The sequence below is a fragment of the Gorilla gorilla genome, chromosome 1 (assembly GCF_029281585.2).
Source record: "Gorilla gorilla gorilla isolate KB3781 chromosome 1, NHGRI_mGorGor1-v2.1_pri, whole genome shotgun sequence".
NCBI lineage: Eukaryota > Metazoa > Chordata > Mammalia > Primates > Hominidae > Gorilla > Gorilla gorilla.
The window spans coordinates 151,021,360-151,037,543 of NC_073224.2; the positions used below are offsets into that span (position 1 = coordinate 151,021,360).

The 16,184-nt window shown below is 37.0% G+C and overlaps 1 protein-coding gene across 6 annotated transcripts in view; it reads left to right on the forward strand.

The window, feature by feature from the left end:
• Positions 1–16,184, forward strand: part of KYAT3 (kynurenine aminotransferase 3) — a 72,225-nt gene that overhangs the window by 39,120 nt on the left and 16,921 nt on the right. For 5 of the 6 annotated variants that reach the window (XR_002005816.4, XR_004071520.3, XR_010130514.1 and 2 more), the window contains 4 exons: positions 710–799; positions 4,567–4,753; positions 10,406–10,479; positions 10,738–10,824. Coding sequence is in view for 2 of the 6 variants with exons in the window: in XM_004026094.5 (XP_004026143.2) it covers positions 710–799; positions 4,567–4,753; positions 10,406–10,479; positions 10,738–10,824 (438 nt within the window). In the remaining 4 variants the exon portion in view is untranslated. Of the gene's footprint in view, positions 1–709; positions 800–4,566; positions 4,754–10,405; positions 10,480–10,737; positions 10,825–16,184 lie in introns of those variants that run through there. The other variant, XR_008668685.2, reaches the window with a different exon arrangement.

A 16,184-nucleotide genomic window follows, 5' to 3' on the forward strand; every position in this document is an offset into this window, starting at 1 on the left:
GGCCTGGAGAATCAAGTCTGTATGTTTTAATTACGAGTCCCTTAGGCCCTCTTTCAGAGTTACTTTAATCTGTAATTCAAACAAGCTTTGTTACCAGTTTTTAATCTTCCAGAATGTCAGAAGTAGCAAACTAGAAGAAAGGAAAAGGCTAATAATGATTGCCGGCTGTTTACCTTCAGAAAGGCAGAGCTTAGTGATGAAAGCAGAGTTTAATGACTCCAATTGGAAGCTGTTCCTTGAAAAGAACACCATTGAAATGATTCTAAGTACTAATACTGTACTACTTTCATAGTGTGAACTTTTTTTTTTTTTTTTGAGATGGAGTCTCACTCTGTTGCCCAGGTTGGAGTGCAGTGGTGTGATCTCAGCTCACTGCAACCTCTGCCTCCTGGGTTGAGGTGATTCTCCTGCCTCAGCTTCCCAAGTAGCTGGGGTTACAGGTGCCCACCACCATGCCCAGCTAATTTTTTTGTATTTTTAGTAGAGACAGCATTTCACCATGTTGACCAGGCTGGTCTTCAACTCCAAACCTCAAGTGATCCACCCACCTTGGCTTCCCAAAGTGCTGGGATTACAGGTGTGAGTCACCATACCCAGCCAACATTTTAGGATTGTATATATTTAACAATTGCACTAAGTTTAAACTGCTGTCTCAGATTTGTTATATACAATTAGATTTTCTGAAATCTTTTATCTTTTCCTTTCCCAGCTTGGCTGGTCCATTGGTCCAAATCATTTGATAAAACATTTACAGACAGTTCAACAAAACACGATTTATACTTGTGCAACTCCTTTACAGGTAAGTGTTATAGTAACTCAGGGTAGAAGCATTGTCTTTTGGTGAAGGTATTACTTTTATATTGCATATTTGAATGGACTTAATTCTCTTTCTATCCTTCTGTTGCAGAGCCTTCTAATATAATTTGGAATTTGAGGAGCAGATACATATTCACTGTTATCAAGGATGATTTGGGTTTTTTTTTAAACACAATTTTAGCTGTGTTAAACATTGCTGGCAGGAATCTAAAGTGCTACAAATTCTGTGAAGGACAATGGCAACACCAAACAAAATTACACATGTGTTTGCCCTATGAAAGCAATCCATCTTCTAAGAATTTACCCTAAAGTTGTGTTTTAGTCCATTCTTGCACTTAGGTAAAGAAATACCTGAGACTTAGTAATTTATAAAGAAAAGAGGTTTACTTGGCTCATGGTTCTACAGGCTGTACAGAAAGCATAGTGGCTTCTGCTTCTGGAGAGGCCTTAGAAAACTTACAATAATGGTGGAAGGCAAAGAGGAAGTAGGCATGTCTTACAGGGCTGGAGCAGGAGGGAGAGAAGTGGGGAGGTGCAACACACTTTTAAACAACCATATCTCACAATAACTCACTATCATGAGAACAGCATCAAGGGGATGGTGCTAAACCATTCATGAGAAACCACTCCCATGATCCAATCACCTCCCACCAGGCCCTACCTCCAACATTGAGGATTACAACTGGACACTAGATTTGGATGAAGACACAGATCCAAACCATATCAAGCTATCTGCACATGTAAGAAGTTATGTACTTACCTGGCTATTCATTGCAGATGATTGAGGATAATCCATTATCATCTACAGGCAATTGATTACATAAACCATGATCTATCCAAACACTGAAATGTTATATGACCATATTAAGTTTCCTACTGGTGCTATAACAAATTACCACAAACTTAGTGACTTAAAACAACACAAATTTATTATCCTACGGTTCTTCAGCTCAGAAGTCAGAAATGGGTCTTAAAGGGCTAAAATCAAGGTGCTGGCATTGCTGTGTTCCTTCTGAAGGCTCTAGGAGAGTCTATCCTCTGCTTCCGTCAACACATTTCCTGTGGCTTCAACCCTCCTGCCTCCCTTTTTCCCTTATAAGCACCTTTGAGATAACATTGGGCCCAATGGATAATCTGTCCAATTAATTAAGGATAATCTCCTTAATTTCAATCACATCTGCAAAGTTCCTTTCACCATGCAAGGTAACATATTTACAAGTTCTGGGTTTTAAGACCTAGATGTCATTGGGACCCATTACTCTGTCTACTGGCTGCTGAAGAGAAAAGAAACAAGAAAGAAAATAGGGAAATACTATAATTACTGTACTGAGATAAAAAAGATTTCTAGAATACATCATAAAGTAAAAAAGAAAAACTATTTATTTAATATTTAATATTTTTAATATTTATTATGGAAATAGGGATTTAGTTACCATCATTCTATGGATAATCAAAATGCTGAAAAAAATAGTATTTTTCTAGAAGGCAGCTAAAAGGGCAAAAGAACCAGGCACAATGGCTCACGCCTATAATCCCAACACTTGGGAGGCCAAGGTGGGCAGATCACCTGAGGCCAGGAGTTCGAGACCAGCCTGGCCAACATTGCAAAACCCCGTCTCTACTAAAAGTACAAAAATTAGCTGGGCATGGTGGCAGGCGCCTGTAATCCCAGCTACTCAGGAGGCTGAGGCAGGAGAATTGCCTGAATCCAGGAGACAGAGGTTGCAGTGAGCCGAGATCGTGTCACTACACTCCAGCTGGGCAACAAGAGCAAGACTTCGTCTCAAAAAAAAAAAAAAACAGAAAAGAAAGAAAAAAAAGATGTTGATAGATATGAAGAAGAAAGATAAAATAGGGAAGAGGAAGGATATAAAGCTCCAGGTGGGAGATATACAGTGTTAAATAGGGTAATCTTTGAAAGCCTCCCTGATAAGGTAACATTTGAACAACTAACTGAAGGGATTTAAGCAGCCACATGGTTACCTAGAGAAAAACCCCTTTGGACAGAGAGAACAAGCGGAAAGGCCCAGTGGTAGACAGCCTGGCTGGCATGTTAATATCAGAGAACAGCACAGAGACTGGAATGGAATGATTGAGAGAAGAGTAGGAAAAGCTAAGATCAGAGAGGTAGCTGGGAGTCCAATGGAGCTGGGGCATGCATGTCACTGTAAGGACTGAGTGAGATAGGAAGTCACTAGAGAGTTTTGAGCTCAGGAGTGACTTGGTCTGGCTTGTGTTAGCAAATGGACTCTGACTGCCTCATTGAGTGAGAAAGCTGTTACAGTGATCCAAGAGAGAAATGCCAGTGCATTGAACAAAGATGGGGGTGGTAGAAGCAGTAAAAAGTGATTGGACTCTGAATATATTTTGAAAGTAGAGCCAACATTATTTGTCGATAGGTTACATATGGGATATGTGAAAAAGAAAGGAGTCCACGATAAAGCTATAGTTAGGGTGGATGTTTATGTCTCCTTATACTTGGAATTTTCTAAGGCAGTATCTCCTATAGTAAATGAACAAGTTGCCAAGGGAAAAAAAAACAAGATATAGCTAAGAATGCAGAACATCTTTTTCTGAACACTCTTATTCTCCATTTCAGCTAGGTGCTCTGTTTTGTCCTGGGACAACCATGTTTGGTTCCAGGAAACCACAGATTTCCAGGCTAAGGCAATCGATCCTTATTTTCCAAGATTTTGTAGTACTGGAGATTTATTACTAATTCTGTTTTACTGCATTCTTTTGGCATAAAATCTCTGTGATCTTGCCCCTCTCTGTCTCCAGTCTCATCTCTTGCCACACAGTCTCTTTTACCTGCCTGGTCCTTAATGTATTATTTGGACTGGGTGGCTTATAAACAACAGAAATTTATTTCTCACTGTTCTGGAGGCAGCAAAGTCCAAGATAAGGCACCAGCAGATTTGGTGTCTGGTGGGGACATGCTTCTTCATGGATGGTGCCTTTTGCTGTGTCCTTACATGGTGGAAGGAGCAAGCTAACCCTCCTTTGTAAGGGCGCTAATCCTGTTCCTGAGGGCTCCACCTAATCACCTCCTAAAGGCCCCACCTCCTAATACCATCACCTTGGGGTTTACGATTTTAATATATGAATATGAGAGTGGGCACAAACATTCAGTCCACTGTACTTAACAACATTGGCTTTTTCCTTGGCCCAGTTTGCTGTCCTGGCTCTTGAAGAAAGATAGAGGAATTACTGTAGATGTTCCAGAAACTCATTTTTAGTCCCTCTTACACTTTGACCAACTTCCTGGCATATGAATAATTCCAGCAAGGATTTCCACACCTATGGAGAATAAGAAAGGCACATTTCTCCTTTGCACAGTAGGTGAGCTTTCATTTCCACTCTGTCCCCAAATGTAATGGTGAGAGGCTGACTACTCTCTCGTTGTTCTTCTGACTTAGATTTAGCAAGTCATTCTACAACTCACCTCAGCAGAAAATATCTTAATGTCTTTTTGTTTCCAAGCAAGCCACCTTTAAGTAACAGCTCTTTTTCAATTTGAATTTTCAGGACTCCTTCTCAGTTCTTCACATGAGATTTAATCATTTAGGTATAACTGATTCCTCCATTAACCTATAGAGTTTAATATAGGTTCACAGGAATTCAACTGTTATTTCCTGAGTGACTTCTTTGCCAATAATTTTACTCAGATCATCTCTATTTATTATACCAATAAACTAAGCAATAAATAACATTGCCATATTCCTTTTCATATTTTTTGATTCTTAACAGGAAGCCTTGGCTCAAGCTTTCTGGATTGACATCAAGCGCATGGATGACCCAGAATGTTACTTTAATTCTTTGCCAAAAGAGTTAGAAGTAAAAAGAGATCGGATGGTACGTTTACTTGAAAGTGTTGGCCTAAAACCCATAGTTCCTGATGGAGGATACTTCATCATCGCTGATGTGTCTTTGCTGGGTTTGTAAAGGCTTTTATTATTTCAACTATACGGAAACTTATGTGTGAAATTATATCAGAATTATGGAGAAAAGATTGGTGTCAAAGCCACAGCAGCATTTTACCTGTGGAGAAGGTTGGATTTTTGCAATGTCTACATTTTCTATAATTATCTTTACTTTTAGGTCTTTTACCTTAAATATGACCATTGTTAAATGGTTATGGAGTCAGTGTTGTTCTAGTTAGTCTATTAAACATAGGATTTGCTATCACTCTCTTCTGGTGTGTAATTTTAAAACACAAGTGTGTGAAATAATATTATATACTCACTGTTCATTTGAGTAAAATTGTAGTTTCCTTTTTACTTAACAAAATGTACTATTTCATTAGAAAAATATCTAGAAATTTTGAAGCTATCAGGGAATATTTGCCATTTTAGAATGTACTGAAATAAAATAAATGGGAGAATAACACTTATTGAGGGTCTACTTTGTGCCACATACTCAAAACACCCTTTTGAAGAAAACATTAGCTCCATTTTTGCAGGTAAAAAGATTTAGAAAGTTTTAAATAGCTTCCCTGAAGTCACACAGCTAGATTCTAAATAGTTCTGTTTCCAAAAAGCATTGTTTTTTGTATTACCTAAAGCTGTTACATGTAATTCTGACATGCCATACAAATCTAAAGTTAGAAGCATGATAATGTGTCATATATAACTTTTCTTTTAAAAAAATTAGTAATAGTAAACCTTGAAGCCTAATTTATCATGACAGAAATTACAGCCATTCTAAATATAGTTTTAAATGTTTTAAAATTTTATTACAATGAAGTTATATGCCAATGAACTTGAAAAACTGAAGTGTTTTATTTATACCAAATTGTATAAAGCTGGAAAGAGTAAAGGAAATTTTCAATTTTATAACAAAACATTGATCATATTTTTTAACTTTACATCCTTCACATAGGAGTTTGTTTTGTTTTGTTTTGTTTTGTTTTGTTTTGTTTTGTTTGAGGCAGGGTCTGGCCCTGTCACCCAGGCTGGAGTTCAGTGGCGTGATCTCAGCTCACTGCAACCTCTGCCTCCTGGGCTCAAGCCATCCCGCCACCTGAGTCTCCTGAGTAGCTGGGACCACAGGCATGCACCACCACGCCTAGCTAATTTTTAAATTTTTTTTAGAGACGGGGTTTTGACACATTTTCCAGGCTGGTCATGAATTCCTGAGCTTAATGAGTGATCCACCTGCCTCAGCCTCCCGAAGTGCTGGGATTACAGGCATGAGCCACTGGCTGAGTTCTTTCTTACTATAAGCATTTGATGCTAGCAATTTTTACTTGTAATAGTTCATTATCATCTTAGCAAATTTCAGAAAAGTAAGGTGTTATGATTTTCCTATAATTTGGTCTTCAGGTCTGTCTCTCTGGAAAGTGGCTATAAACTCTAGCTGTTCCCTGATGGGGCTCCAGGGGAGGTCCTGGATGTTTGCAGTGTGCCTTTCATGGGCTACTTGTTTATCCTGGCAGATGGCCTGATGTTAAGTGTCTGACCCATGACCAGACATCCCTGGAAACTGGTTTATACTGGCAGACATCCTTGTGGCTCTCATCTGACCTGTATCCAGTTTATTTCCACAGAGAGAGCCACTCTCTAGGAGGAGGAGAGTTAGGTTCCGGTGTGTTGGTCAGTTGGGACACAGAGGAGGCAGCAGGCCTCCCGGGACCAATGGGAAGTGAGGAGTGGTCCAGGATATACACACTCAACCAGCAGGTGGGGAACAGAGAGAGAGTGGGATCTGTGGGCCAAAGCCTTTTTGGGGGCCCAAGATGTTACCCAAGCAGGTTTTCTGCAGAGACTTCTAACAGATGGGTTTAGAGCGAGCAGGCACAAGCTCATGGTGTCAGGCTGTGACTGAGAGGTGGTCACTGTGGCATATCTAGGCAGTCCATGAGGAGGGTGGGGGTCAGTGGGCGAGTCAAGTAGATTGTATCTAGCTGTCCCACAGTGAGGTGCTCGCCAGGAGGTGGCTGTCTCAGGCAGATATCTGAATCAACTACATTGAGGAACTGCGAGGAGGAAGAGAAGTGGAAATTGTGTCAAGGGTGACTAAGCCCTGCTTCTGGTATAAGAAAGACCAACTTATATTCACAATGGATGCCAAGGCAACATACAGTCATAAGAATTCATTACATGAGGTTTGGCTCAAACTGAAACACTCTCCTTCCTTTCACATTAGCTTATTTCTTCATTTGTTGTGAGAGAAGAGGCTTTGACAAGCAAAGATTTCTGCTGTCCTATTGCCATAGAGCTGTATTTAGCAGGCTCCCAAGCTCTATGCTTATATAAAACCTCTTAAGGTGTTCTAGACTCTGAGATTTGGGAAGTGCTTTTTCTATATTGAGTCTAAATGTGCAGTTCATTTTATGAAATGATAAAAAAAATTAGCACAGTTGTCATCACTTATATTTTTGCCTTTGAATCATAAATCCCCAAGATTTCCATATGAATTATTATTTTTTTAAAAATACTTTATATGCTTCCAAAAGCAATGTGAGCCTTCTCATATTAAAAGTTTTCTATGCAGTAATATATAAATAGAAATGATTGTATCTAAATCAAAAATCAATGACACATGGCCAGTGCAGTGACTCCTGCCTGTAATCCCAGCACTTTGGGAGGCCAAGGTGGGAGGATTGCTTGAGCCCGGGAGTTCAAGACCAGCCTGGGCAACATAGTGAGATCCTGTCTCTTAAATTAAAAAAAAAAAAAAATCAGTGACACATAGGAGGGGAAGAAAGCAAATATTTCAGTCACCTAGGTTCACATAGTATTGTAATTAGCATTAACTTGAGACTAAACTTCCTGACAGTAAAGGCAAATAGAAAAATGAAATTAGTTGCGTAGTTTTTGAATAAAAGGAAACTTAGCTTTTTAGATAAGAACAATTCTATCCTGGAACCAAACTTTTCCAGATATGAAACTCGATTTATCACATTGTGACATTAACTATCAAAAGAACAGTGATACAACTCAGAATATTACATTAAGCTCCTAATTAGTTTCCATTTCTTTCCTCAGTCAATCCATTCTATATGCAATACTAATTTAGGTCTTAGATCTTGAACTAGTGTGGTGATAATAGGAGCAAAAAGGATTTTGGTTATGAAAGTTTTTCTGATAATGAAAACAAGATTTTTTTTATGGTCTTCCTTCACTCGTGGAAAAAATGTTAATGTCCACAAAACCTTCCTACATATAAAGAAATTTATGTTTTGTTTTACCTTTTCATCTGCTTACTTTGCAATGTGATAATTCTTCCATATACTAAAAGTTGGCCCATAAACTAGAGATAAAAACAAAAACTCTTATTTAATCGTAGCTTGAGAATAAAAGTAAACCATAATATTCATGAAAATAGTAATTACTTCCCTTTACAATTAATAGCAAGGGCTGACTAGTTAATATTTATTGAGAATTTATGATACAGTATGAATTACATTAGGAGCTTTGCAAATATATTCTCACAAAAGCTATATGAAATTGGTGCTATTATATCGCTATTGATAGAGAAGAGGAGATAGAGAATCAAGTAATTTACTGAAGTTAATCAACTAATAAGTATCAAAGCTGGCCTCTGAATCCAGTAATTAGAAGACAAGATTTCAAATGAGATTATTACAGTTTTTCTAGTGAAATAATAGGATCCAAAATTATGGAGGAGATAGTAACAATGCAAAAACAAATTTGGGCCTTCATAGATTACTTAAATATGCTCACACATTTTATTTAAACTCTTACTGTCAATAAAGAAAGACTTTAGTTCCCTTGAGGATGTCTGGCTGAGGCATGTCAAAAGAAATAGATTCCAACTTCCTTCTGACTAAAAAACCTTTATAATTATATTTATTCCCTTCTTTCCTTTTTCAACATCATGGTATTACATTACTTTTTTCTGGCAGGGTACCATGGCTCAGGCCTGTAATCCCAGCACTTTGGGAGGCCGAGGCGGGTGTATCACTTAAGGTCAGGAGTTTGAGACCAGCCTGACCAACATGGTGAAACTCCATCTCTACTAAAAATACAAAGATTAGCCAGGTGTGGTGGCGCATACCTGTAATCCTAGCTACTCAGGAGGCTAAGGCAGGATAATTGCTTGAACCCGGGAAGTGGAGGTTGCAGTGAGCCGAGATCGTGCCATTGTACTCCAGCCTGGGTAACGAGAGCGAAACTCCATCTCAAAAAATAAATAAATAAATAAATTCCTTTTGTCTAAGCTCTACAAGAATAAATGAGTAGTACAGTGTCAATTAGAATTAGTCAATAATCGTCTTCTACTCCCTTAGGTATTCACTCCTTTCTCTGGCTACCTGTGTACCTTCAATACACTGCTGTTGTATACCTGTCACATGGAATTTTTACATAATTTACAATTAGACTAAGTTTTTTAGCTGGTATTTTTGTTAGGGCCAAACCTGAATTACATATAAATACCTTGAAATAATAATAATTTAACTTCCTTATCTGTAAACAGAGGATTATCATTACCTCTCAGAATTGTGGTAACAACTAAATGAGATGATCGTGTAACATGCTTAACCAATAAGAAGTGTTCAATAAATTGCAGTTTGTTGTTGGCATTATTACTTGGAAATTTTATGTTCTCCTTAAAACACAAGGGAGAATGGAGATTAAAATATCAGGTAAAAGGATATTAGGGCTTTGTTTTAAAAATACAGGTGAACCTTTCTTCAGTGTCAAAGGTTTTACATGATTAATTTGAAAAGAACCACTAGTATTTAATGTATAGAAGAAAGAAGTAAGATATCTGCCTCAATTTGTTTTCAGCAATAAATTATAAAATTTCCTGGATGATGATAACCATCAACATTAGTTGCTTTAGGGCATTCAAGAAGATCGAAGAGTACAAGTCAATAAAGTTGAAACAATATGAAATGTGGATTGCTGAAACTGAATGCCAGAGATATATCTTGCCCAGACCTTAAAGCAAAATTGAGGCAAGAGCAAATAGGAGTATATATTTGACTTTTTCACAAATTTAAAAAACAGTATAATATATGGGAGCAAGAGATGAAAAATAAGAGTAGCATTTGGAAGATCTAAACAGATATCCTGTATTTATAAATAATGCATAATATTAATTTATCCATTCAACAAATATACTTTTTGTCACTTATGTGCTAGACATTGACCTAGGGGTTGGGAATACGATAGGTTACCAAACAGACACTTTACTTTTGTGGAACTTATAGTCGAATGAGTGGCTTTGTGGAGATATAATCACTACTGATGAATACTTAAAAATTTAGCAGTTATTTCCTTAGTAATGATCATAGAATCTTATTTCTCAATGGAAAGGCATCCCTCCTCTGCCCTTCACCTTTTCTACTCTCTTCCTGTGCTGAAAGCTGCATGTATAAGCCTAATCACCCTGATGTATATGTGAGTACTGCCTTAGACTATCAGTAAAGCTCTGTGAATTCACTTCCCACCCCACTGTACAGTGTGAGACTCTAGCATATTCTGTGACTATGTTCTGAGAAAATTCTAAACCAAGCTAATTTAAATAGGAGAAAATGTTGAATCTTGATAGACTTAAATGAAATACATGTTGCATCAGATGAAATTCATAGGCCACCTAATTTTCATTGTGGTTTTAGATCCAGACCTCTCTGATATGAAGAATAATGAGCCTTATGACTATAAGTTTGTGAAATGGATGACTAAACATAAGGTAATGTTTATTGTTCTTTGCAAGATTCTATTATATTTTATAGTTAATTTATGAAGGAAATCTGCTGGTATGCTTTGAAATCGATCAAATGTAATGTTGTTATATGATACTCCACTTGTGGCTTTTAAAAGCATTTTTCTTTTTGGAAATTATTGTGACTATTTAAAAGTATCTAGTTGCCTCTAGTATCTGTAGTACCAAAATTAATATTTGAATTGTAAGTAGTTTTCTTATTATATGTTTCTATTTATTTTTCAGAAACTATCAGCCATCCCCGTTTCAGCATTCTGTAACTCAGAGACTAAATCACAGTTTGAGAAGTTTGTGCGTTTTTGCTTCATTAAAGTAAGTTCCCTGCTCTATTGAAAACACATATATAGTATCCTCATTTCAATTTTTAAAGCACTATTTTCTTCTGTTTCTAAAAATGATATGCTCATATGCAGTTTTTAAATTTTGGCTTACGGCTTTAAAATTAACTGCTTACTGGCGGGGCGTGGTGGCTCATGCCTGTAATCGCAGCACTTTGGGAGGCCGAGGCGGGCTGATCACGAGGTCAGGAGATCAAGATCATCCTGGATAACACAGTGAAACCCCATCTCTACTAAAAATACAAAAAATTAACCGGGCATGGTGGCGGGCACTTGTAGTCCCAGCTACTAGGGAGGCTGAGGCAGGAGAATGGCGTGAACCCGCGAGGAAGAGCTTGCAGTGAGCCGAGATCGCGCCACTGCACTCCAGCCTGGGCAACAGAGCGAGACTCCATCTCAAAAAAAAAAAATTAACTGCTTACCAAAATAAAATTCAACACTTTTTGAAAGAAGACAACATAATACAGACCCCTTACCATGTAATATGACAATTTCTAGCTTACAATGAAAAATTACTAGACATAAGAAAACACAAGAAAATATGATCTGTAGCAAAGAAAAAAAGAAGTTAATAGAAATAGGCCTAAAGGTGACCCAGATCTAGAAATTAGCAGACAAGGACTTTAAAGCAAACATTTGAAGTATGTTTAAGAAATTAGATGAAAACATGGTTATAATAAGTGAACAGAGAGATTCAAACTATTAAAAAAAACAAAGAACCAAATGGAGATTCAAGAACTTAAAAGTCTAATATCTGCTATGAAATACTTATGGTGCTAAGAGAGTACTGAAGATGTCAGAAAAAAAGGGTTAACTTGAATACAGATTTATAGAAATTATCCAATCTGAAAAAAGGAGAAATATTATTTTTAAAAAGTGAACAGAACCTCAGGTCTATGAGACAATACCAAGTGATAATATATGTGTCATTGGAGAACCAAGAAAAAAAGAGAGAGAATATGACAGAAAAAATATTTTAAGGAATAATAGTCAAAATGTTCCCATATTTGGTGAAAAGCAACTTATGTCTAAAAAGGTCAATGAAATACAACAGGATAAATATTTTAAAAGCACAATTAGGTACATCATAAACTGCTGAAAACAAAAGTGAAGATAAGATATTAAAGGCAGCCAGAGGTCAGGTGTAGTGGCTCATGCCTATAGTCCCAACATGTTGGGAGACCAAGGCGGGAGGATTGCTTGAGTCCAGGAGTTCAAGACCAGCCTGGGATACGTAATGAGATCCTGTCTTTATAAAAAAATATTTTTAATTAGCCAGGCTTGCTGGCACATGCCTGAGGTACTCACTACTCAGGAGTTTATGGTACAAGGATCACATGAGCCCAGCACGTCCAGGTAGAAATGTTAACTAACTTCTTATCAGAAACAGTGGAGACCAGAATACAGTGAAATAACATCTTCTGAGCACTGACATAAAAAAAAAAAATAACAGCCTAGAATGCTATATCTAGGAAAATATCCTTTAAAAATGAAAATGAAGTAGATATCCCTGACAAATGAAAGCTGAGAGATTTATCACTATCAAACTTCTCCTTTTTTAAAAGGTTCCAAGTGTGTTACTGCTGTTTTCAAAATGTTGTTGGTACTGAAAATAGTCTTACTGAGATCAAGACACTCTATCAACTCACTCATCTTTAAACCTAGTCAGAATAACATAAACACTGTTTTCAACTTTCAGAGACAACCGATAGCCAGACTTGCTCAGAACAGAATATAGATATTAACAACCTAACAATGTAAACACTCAATTGACTGAAATTTTAAAGAACGGTAATGCTATTAATATCCTTCATCTTACACTGGATTGAGAAATAGTGGTATATTATTTGAAATTGTAATCAAAACTAACAGAAGAAAGAAGTAACGTAGGACTTCCAGTTTTAAAATGGTAAATCCAGCCCTCCCCTAATCTCTTTTTAGAAATTATTTAAAAATAACTAAGAAAATAGAAATAAATTCCCCAGTGTTTAAGGAAAGGCTGCTAAATACTGGGAAGGTGATGGTAGAGGGAAGATCCCTAGAAAGGATCCTGCTTTTACATCTTCAAATTATAGACAAAGACAGCAGGCAGCATACTCATTATTGAGAACAGTAGGAGCAGTTGATGCACTGGCAGCGGGAACTTCTCTAGACCGTTTGGCATGATGGAGGAAACAGGGCAAAAACATACAGTCATGTCATCTGGAAACTATGTAAGGCAAGGTGGAAAGGAGACTCTGGTTGGTCTATAGATTTCCTCATTTACTCCTGTCATTTTGCTAAAAGCTATGTTGAAGCAATGCGGAAGAGATGTATTAAATTGGGGATAGCCAATTTAATTATTTGGTAAGAAGTGTGGTCTAAAAGAACTCCCACCCACTGAACCCTACATCAACTGTATTAAATTTTACTATGAGACAAGGAGAATTTCTGCTCTTTTCTGGTGCTGCCCCAGCTTCTCCCTTATACAGATCAGCAAATCTATCTTCAAATCACAGACAAAGCCAGCAGGTAGCATGCTTATTACTCAGAACAATAGGTATAGTGCATGCTTTGGCAGTGGAAAACAAAGAATTCAATCAAAAATGATTAATAATCAAAGAGGAGGGGCCAGGTGCGATGGCTCACACCTGTAATCCCATTACTTTGGGAGGCCGAGGCAGGAGGATCACTTGAGGTCAGCAGTTCACAACCAGCCTGGCCAACATGGTGAAACCCCATCTCTACTAAAAATACAAAAAATTGAGGTGGGTATGGTGGCACATGCCTGTAATCTCAGTTACTTGGGAGGCATGAGAATCACTTGAACCCAGGAGGCAGAGGTTGCAATGAGCTGAGATTGCTCCACTGCACTCCAGCCTGGGTGATGGAGTCAGACTCTGTCTCAAAAAATATAATAACAATAATAATAATAAAAGAGGAACCAACTGTGAATCTATATAGGACACTATAAGGAAAAGAGAAAGGTACAAGGAAAAATAAGTGTTAGAGAATATTCGCCCAAAAAAAATGTTGCCATGGAGCAAATGAAATTAGTGCTATTTCAGATTTAAAACCTTTAAAATGAGAAAGCAGAGATTTTACGAATTCAGGGAAGATAGAGTAAGATATTATAAGAAGATCAAATGGGAGCTATCAGAGTTCAGGTAGGAAATTGAAAAGAAAAAATAAAGCTATTGGAAATTATGGTGACATTATTAATAGAAACACCACAAAGAACACTAAATACTTCTGTAAGGACATTAAGGATGGAGATAAGTGAGCAAAAGGAAGTGGAAAGGAACAAATAATTTTTAAAATATTAGGCAGAAAAATTATTGATGCAGAGGAAAAATAAAATATGTAGAGTTGCCAGAAAAAAATAAGAGCAGAACAAATGGAACCTGGATATAATAATTGTCACACAATTATTAACACTGAGATATACCTCGCTTGATATATTGGGCTTCAAAGACAATTCCTTTGGTCAGCTAGACAGTAAGATCAAGGCCTCCAGAGGGGCCAGAAGAGGAGGATCAGTATGGACCCAGACTCTTCTTACATCAGCAGTCAATATTGGCAGATAGTGTGGAAGTAGCTGGAAGTTTCTAGGGAAAGTGGACACACCTAACTCCACCTCTTAGAAAGGCTAAAAATAAAAGAATGACAAAAACATACCAAGAAAATAGAAATTGAAAGAAAGCAGTTTGAATTCAGAACAAAATAAAAGTGATAAAAGTAAATAAATTTAAGGCAAAAATAGCACTTTATAATATTATGGGTAAGATCCTTAGTAGTTGTTAAACTTATAAAAGTTGTCAAACTTATTTCATAGTAAGGGAAATGAAAAATAGAACTGCAAAGAAATTTTATCTCTTAGATTGGAAACAACCAAAACAACTAAAAGTTTCATAAAACACTCTCACATATTGAGAGTGGGAGTATAATTTGTAAAATCTCTATGGTGGTTAGTTTGAAAATTTCTATTCAGATGTGATTTCCCATACCCTTTGATCCAACAATTCTACCTCTACAAGTGTTTTCTTGTGGATTTATTTGCACATTTCGAATGACTTATATTCAAGGATTTTCACTGAGGCATCATTTGTAATAGCAAAATATTGTAAACAACAAAATTATTCACCAGTGGGGGCTGCTTGAATAAATGATGCTACATTCAGATCAACCTAAATGCCCATCAATGCTGTCATTGGATAAAGAAAATGTGGTACATATATACCATGGACTACTATGCAGCCATAAAAAAGAATGAAGTCATGTCTTTTGCAGGAACATGGGTGGAGCTGGAGCCTATTATCCTTGGCAAGCTAACACAGGAACAGAAAACCAAATATCACATGTTCTCTCTAATAAGTGGAGCCAAAAATAATGAGAACTCATGAACACAAAGAAGGGAACAACAGACACTGGGGCCTCCTTGAGGGTGGAGGGTGGGAGAAGGGAGAGGAGCAGAAAAGATAACTATTGGGTGCTGTGCTTAATACCTGGGTGATGAAATGATCTGTACAACAAACCCCTGTGACATGAGTCTACCTATGTAACAAATCTTCACATGTACCCCCAAACCTAAAATAAAAGTTAAAAATAAATAAACAAGAACAATAAAAAATATACAATTTTAAAAAGAAAGTTAGATGAAAATCTCTGGAAAAATATATAATGAAATCCCAGTGTTGCCTCTGGAGAGAAAAACTGAGTGGCTGAGAAAGATAGGTGGGAAGCTGACTTACTTTAAAACAAATATTTTTAAATGCTCTCAACCTAAAAGTTTCAAGAACTTTTTTCTAAACTATTTCAGAGTAAGTTGTCAACTTAATTACTGAGGATGCTCCGATCACCCCCATATACTTTCTTGTGTATTCTTCATAAACAAGACATTCTCCTCCCAAACCACAATATAACCCTCAAAATCATGAAGTTAACCTTGATACTCCATCTAATCCTCAGATCCGATTTAAATGTCATTCATTGTCCCAATAATGTCCTTTTTATAATAATTAATTAATTCAGGCTAGAATCATGCATTGCATTTAGTTGTCATGTCTCCTTCAAGCTAGAATGGTTTCTCAGTTTTCTTTGACTTTCATGATCTTGATACTTTTGAAAATTATCAATGAATTATTTTTAAGAAAGTACCTCAATTTAAGTTTGATGTTTCCTCATGCTTAGATTCAGGCTATGCACTTCGGCAGGAAACCACAGAAGTGATGATACTCTTCTTTTCATTGTATCAGGTGGCACATGATTTCAATTATTCCTATTACCAGTGATGTTAACTTTAACCACCTGATTAAGGTGGTGTTTGCCAGTCTTTTCTACTATAAAGTTATACTT